Here is a 7,453-nt window from a genome sequence, read left to right as displayed (position 1 = left end):
ATCGGACGCCGGGCATGTATTGTTAGCGATGAGGAGCGGACCCGATATATAAATAAAGGCTAGTTAATGGGGCATGTCACATCCGATCCATCGGATCGGACATCAGGAATAAACCATGAGATGGGCAGGTGCCGATAACAATAAGGATTGGACCCGATATATTATTAGTTTGGATGCATTAAGTTAAAAGCCCACCTTTTGTGGTTTTGGACCGCTATCATAGTTTTCCCCCTTAAGCCTTCTCTTAAGAGAATTGGTCAAAACAGTTGCGCCTCAGGTTTTCGGATCCTATGGTTTCGATTCATGGTTTTATCAAATGCGTGATTATATAAAAAGAAAGGGGATCCGGTGGCAAGGTATCGATTATGAATTGAAGATCTTAAGGAAACTGTGCAGCCGCAGACACGCAAAAGATAGAAGTCTCTTCGGGTCTGGAGAATCGCTATTCAGGAGGTGATGTGGGAGCAATCACCCACAAATTCTTTTTAACAAAGTTGCAATCATTTCTTATATATGCTCTATCCGCTTCTATTGTTTACTAAAGGGTTCTAGGTGCGCAATATTAGGTTTTTTTTTGTTTAGCCTCCGGGTGTGCAGCAGTATGTAAATCCTCTATTTGGGTCTTAATATCAGCCTCGGTTGACTAAATCAGGTGATAACTGCCATGTATATGGATCTGATGCTTGGGTAACTAGATCTGATTGCGAGCATACATACTATCCTTGTAAAGTGTATTAATTTGGTGATTGGGTGATTCAAAAGAATTATGTGCTTCAATGATATTAAAGGGTCCAGTATGAAAATTGAATGAAACGTGGCCTTTAAGATTATGTATTGTGCTTCAGGTGTATCCAGTCTGAAAATGTATGAAACGTGGTACCTGGAGGAGAGAAGATTGTAGGCTGGCGCCTACGTACTAGTATCTAAGCTAGTACAAGAGCAAAGGGGGTTGTAGCTCCCGTACTGGTATAAGACTGCACCAGTACTAATATTGTAAAAGGATTTTCTTGTTAAGAAGAAGATTGAGATGACTTACAGCAGGTGGTTTTCTCCCACATTGGGTTTCCACCTTATATCATGGTGTTCATGTGTGTGACTTATGTGTGATGATCTGTTCTATTTTACTGCACCAGTTTACTGTTAATATGATTGATAATGTTCTAATGCACTCATTAAGGATCAACTAACTGAATCATAAGAAGTTGTGGAAGTAGCATATATGAATCTGAATATGGAAATGAAAAAGTTTTATTAATGTGATAATACTGATTCACCCCCCCCCCCTCTCAGTGTTATTTCCAACAATTTCCTACTACCTTTTCAAAACAACAACTTGGGTAACCCATGCTTCTTATGCATATAGATTTATGGATTCTTTTCAAGAGATTACTCTAATTAATTTTTCTTTAGTCTACAACCCATAAAATCCTATCAAAAGTTGCCCTCATTAACTTATAATTAAAGTTATGAAAGTATTTCAAAGAATTAATCTAAAGAAATGAAACAAAATATTCTTTTCTTTTCTCAATAAACTTTTATATCATCTTTTATGATTTATGTATGTATGTTTTATTTCCAAAAATATAATGTATGGAAATGTTTCTTTGTCAAAAATTATATGTATAAAAACAACCCAAATATTAATAACATATCTCTAAATTTCCACATAAATTCTTTTATTCGTAAAATTCTCAAACATTCTTTCCTAATAACATAACATCATTAAAATCCTTTCTATGCATAATGTATATAAACTTTTTTTTTCTTTCTGTAAATATTTTAGTAACTTATCTTTTCAAGAAATAGCATGTAATCAACATGTATACTTATCTTTCGAATGGCTAGCATGGCTTGATGGTTGACGTGATGTGAGCTTCTCTTTTGGTTGAGAGAATCCATCTCTACTAACTCATTATTCTTATGTCTCGTGCTTCTTATATGAAGCCAAAAATTATAGGACACCAATTTCGAGGAGCTTTTCCTCAACACTGAAATCGTTAGACCGATCAATCATTAATATAAATCTTGTAAGTTTATTAATGAGCTACCTACTTCCCATGTTCCCATGTTTCTAAATTACTCTCATAAGTGCATTCTATTTTCCCCCAAAAACATAGAACCAGGTCCCTCATGTATTGGATACATGTTCCTTTTTTTTAAACCAAGAGGAGCTCCTCAAAAACATGAGCATTCATCTCGCCAAAAAAAAATCCATGAAACATTTTTGTGTTTATTTCAAAGTCGGTGAGGTACTTACAACTGAATCTTGATTAAACCGCTTAGGTTAAATTTAACCACTAATAAATTTGATTTTATTAAACCTTTGATGTCTTATGTTAGGGATAGTTTGTTGTATGCAGATTTGCAAGCAAGAGGGAGTGAGAGAAACCCCAAACCATTGGAATGCATCCAAATCAATAAAACGAACAAAATAACAATTATCAAGAACTGAACCCTAGCCAAATTCTAATCCAACTCTCATGTAAGAAAGGATAACTAAATTTTGATTAATATTTTGTGTGTAAAATAAACATAAAATGAGCATGTTACATAAACTAACTTTAATAAGTGTGTAATAGGGCAAACTTAATATTGTTAAATCTTTTATTATTACTTTAATTTTTATTAATAATCTAAAAATAATATTAACGAGAAAATACATATAAAAAACTAAAACATAAAAGAAAACCTAAATAATTTTAATAAGTGTGTAATATCTATATTCTCACTTTAATATTAAAAGTATGAACTTAATATTATTAAATCTTTTATTATTACTTAAGTTTTTATTAATAATCTAAAAATAATATTAACCTCAAAATACAACTAAAAACACCAAAATATAAAAGAAAACCTAATTAAAATATAAAAGAAAACCTAATTAATTTTAATAATGTGTAATATCTATATAATCCCTATAATATTAAAAGGCCAAACATAATATTATGAAATATTTTATTATTACTTATTTTTATTAATACTCTAAAAATAATATTAACCCCAAAATACAACTAGAAAACCAAAACATAAAAAAAAGCTAACTAATTTTAATCAGTTTGTAATATCTATCTTCTCCCTATAGTATTAAAAGACCAAACTTAATATTATCAAATCTTTTATTATTACATAATTTCAATTAATGATCTAAAGATAATATTAACCCAAAAATACAACCAAAAGACAAAAACATAAAAGAAAATCTAACTAAATTTAATAAGTGTGTAATATCTATATTCTCCCTATAATATTAAAAGGTCAAACTTAATATTATTAAATATTTTATTATTACTTCAATTTTTTTTAATAATTTAAAAATAATATTAACCCAAAAATATAACTAAAAGACCAATAAATAAAAGAAATCCTAACTAATTTTAATAAGTGTTTAATATCTATATTCTCCCTATAATATTAAAAGGCCAAACTTAATATTATTACTTAAATTTTTATTAATAGTCTAAAAATAATATTAACACAAAAATACAACTAAAAGACCAAAACATAAAAGAAAACCTAACTAATTTTAATAAGTGTGTAATATCTATATTCTCCGTATAATATTAAAAGGCCAAACTTAATATTATTAAATATTTTATTATTAATTAAATTTTTATTAATAATATAAAAATAATATAAACCCCAGAATACAAGTAAAAAGCCAAAACATAAAAGAAAACTTAACTAATTTTAATAAGTGTGTAATATCTATATTCTCCATATAATATTAAAAGGCCAAACTTAATAATATTAAAAAATTTATTATTACTGAATTTTTTATCAATAATCTAAAAATAATATTAACCTAAAAATACAACTAAAAGACAAAAACATAAAAGAAAACCTAACTAATTTTAATACATGCCTAATATATGTATTCTCCAATCAAAATTAATATTATTAAATCTTTTATTAATAATCTAAAAATAATATTAACCCAAAAATACAACTAAAAGGCAAAAACATAAAAGAAAACCTAACTAATTTTAGTAAGTGTGTAATATCTATATTCTCATTTAATATTAAAAGGCCAAACTTAATATTATTAAATATTTTATTATTACTTAATTTTTATTAATAATCTAAAAATAATATTAACCCGAAAATATAACTAAAAGGCCAAAACATAAAAGAAAACCTAACTGTAACATGCTCCGGTAACCTCGCATGAAAATGCAAGGAGTTAGAATTTACTTTACGTAAACTACCCACGGGTAATTATCCAAATGACTATTCCACATTTCTCATTAACCATTAGCTAGAGTGTTCATTAGTACATAAAGTAATTTTGGGAGAGTAATAGTATGTTGCATAACCATTAAAAACCACTCTTGTAGTATAGTAACATAAATTGTATGTTGTAACCGTGCATCCATTTCGTGATTCCTTTAACCACATTAATTAATCACATATTTGACATTATCAACATCACATTATGCAAGGAATCAACATCACTAAATTGACATAATAAGTAGTCACATTATTGAACACTGATATACCCTGGAAACCCTATAGGGTGAAAACTAGCAAACGTTTAATTTTATTAATAAACGCTTGTGAGGGTGTTCACCCTCACTCAATGACTTACAAGGGAGTTCATCCCTTATCCATTGTTATAAAATATTACAATGAAATATCATTAAAATAAAACATACCTAGCTAGAAGCTATTACAATCATCATGAAACCATTTACCCACAAATAACCACTCTATATCCTTGTGGCATGATTTTTCAGTGGTCCATCCTGAAACTCAGACTCATCAGCATGGCCCATTAGTTCTTATCTACCACAATGTTAAAAATAATTTGTCTTTGGCACAAATCGCCATCATTTCCTGTCATTGTTGTCGTCAACAAGCTTTGGTGACAAGATTAGATAAACTATTAATCAATCAATAATCAGTGTTTAAAAGAAATATTTTAACATCTATTCATGTGCACACAGGAAATGTAAATATAATATCACAACATTATTTTTGTAACAACATTGTGCATGTATAAACAAATAATTATCATGTATGTCAAAATAATTACCACGTTACTATGATCATTCTTGCACCAACACACGTTCATATCCAAAGGATACCAATGTAACCATTCATATTCCATTTAAAGGATAGTAACAAGTTATCTTTGTTTTCCATGTATGTAATTAGATAAAAACTTATTCAAAGAGAGCTAATGCCTTAGCTTCTTCTTTGTGCATGTAAGTAAGTAATCTTTCCAATATAATAGATATTATTATAATAAATAAAAATACATGCCCTATTCTAAGGGAAGACTAACATGATAGACATCATTATTTCACATGAAAATGCAAGTCCCTTTTCAAAAACCATCTTTCCCAAAATAGAGTTATTTACAAATTCTATTGTATGCACAAAGACATGCATTACTCTAAACAAACTAATGTGTTAATCATTATTTATTTCATGTGGATATGTGTATTTTACAAAATAAAGCTAATGCTTTTATTCCATGTGATTTCTTGTTTCTCTTCCAAGGTCTAACACAATGATTATTCTTTTCTACACACAAATTTTGGTTTCTCTTCAAAATCCTAACACAATAATTATATACTTTCCATGTATAATTATTTTTAAAGAATCGAACATCATATATGTAATTAACATGGATGAAAAAATTATCTCCTTTCAAGAGATCAAACACAATATTTATATTTGTCATGCAAGCAAATAACATATTTCTTTCTAGTAATATCAAACATAGTAGTCGATTTTGGTGCATGCAAATAATTTATTTCTTCTCAAGAAATATCCAACATAATAGTTTTAGCTTGGTGCATGCAAAGAACTTAATTCCTATCACCATAACTATACCAAACAATGTATTCTTTCAAATGATAACACAATAATTATTTTTATTTGCATTCAATACAAATTCTTATCCCAAAAAATACTAACATAATAGTTGCCATTTTTTTCATAAAATACAAATTTCCTGCTACCATTTCAGAACAACTTGTGTAACCTATGTTTTTTATGCATATAGATTTATGGATTTTTTTCAAGAGATTACTCTAATTAATTTTGCTTTAGTTCACAACCTAAGAAATCCTATCAAAAGTTACCCTGATTAACTTATATTTGAAGTTATGGCATTTCCAAGAATTAATCTAAAGAAATCAAACATAATATTCTTTTCATTTCTCAAGGAACTTTTATATCATCTTTTATAATTTACATTTATATATAAGTATGTCTTTTTCCAAAAATATAACGTATGAAAATGTTTCCTTTTCAAAAATGATATGTATAAAAACAACCCAAATATTAATAACATATCTCTAAATTTTACATAAATTCTTTTGAGTAAAATTCTAAGGCATTCTTTCCCAATAACATAACATCACTAATACCAACGCGCGCGCGATAGGGAATGCGTTCTGCTAGGTTTACGACCAGCTGCCGCCGCCATGGCTGCTCCATGGGGTGCGGAGCCCTCTCCCACCCCTCTGATTTCGCCTGCAGAAGCCTTCAAGAAGATCCTTACGCAGAGAGGGAAAAAACGAATGCAGCCTGAAGCTCCGAAGTTTATCAAAAAATTAGAAGAAATCCCAGAAATTGCTCTGCCAGAAGACCAGACAATCAAAATCGCCCTTGCCCTGGCTGACAGAGGTTTAGTAGGGCAGTTTATGGGATGATGGCCAACAACCAAATCGACTGATGAATGGGTGCAAAGAAACTGGAGACCCCTGCTCCCAAACAATGTAATCAGCTACCCGATTGGAAGGGGCTACTTCATCTTTGAATTCACTACCAAGGAAGACCGAGATTTGGTGTTCAGAAATGGCCCATATTTCATGGGAAACCAAGGTCTCTTTCTGAATAAATGGACACCCGACTTTGACCCCTCAGTCGATGTCCCAAAGGAGGTCCCTGTTTGGGTTCGGCTCCCCAATCTTCCAATACACTGTTGGAGCTACCAAGCATTGCAAAAGATAGGAAATGGACTGGGAAGATTCATCGACAAAGCTGATAACAAGGGCCAATACACCTGCGCCAGAATATGCGTGGAAGTGGATCTCGAAGCTGGGCTACCGGAAGCTATCAAGTTAACAGTGGGAGATTGGCATCACTACCAGAAGCTAGACTATGAGCAACTCCCATTTAAATGCAGGATCTGCCATGAACATGGCCATTTTCAACGAAACTGCCCTAAAGCACCATCAGGGGATAAAGAGGAATAAGAAGGATGGAAGGAAATAAAAAAAGGAAAGGTAGTCTCAAAGCCAAACGAGAAGAAGCAGACAGAATCAAAGGGAAATCCCCAGCCCAACGACAAAACCAAACCAGTCTCAAATGAAGGCCCATCCACAGCTGAAAAGGGGGAGGCCTCAGAGAAACATGAAGAAACTGAAGGTCAGCCGAAGGAAAGGAAAGAATCCGAAGAAGAATCAAATCCCCAACTAACCAAGGCAGATCAAGGGGGAAA

General features: G+C 31.0%; 1 protein-coding gene across 1 annotated transcript; it reads left to right on the top strand.

Annotated features, from left to right (window-relative positions):
• The first annotated feature begins 6,821 nt into the window (after positions 1 to 6,821).
• Positions 6,822 to 7,208, top strand: LOC149169955 (uncharacterized). Its single transcript, XM_089425399.1, has one exon. The coding sequence runs from the start codon at positions 6,822 to 6,824 to the stop codon at positions 7,206 to 7,208; it is 387 nt and encodes a 128-aa protein (XP_089281525.1).
• The last annotated feature ends 245 nt before the right edge of the window (positions 7,209 to 7,453 follow it).

The sequence above is a fragment of the Pinus tabuliformis genome, chromosome 4_2 (genome assembly GCF_031772625.1).
Source record: "Pinus tabuliformis cultivar Carrire ecotype Pingquan chromosome 4_2, CPIR1, whole genome shotgun sequence".
Lineage (NCBI taxonomy): Eukaryota > Viridiplantae > Streptophyta > Pinopsida > Pinales > Pinaceae > Pinus > Pinus tabuliformis.
The sequence above is the reverse complement of the archived record's forward strand: the minus strand, read 5'-3'. Positions and strand labels throughout refer to the sequence as shown.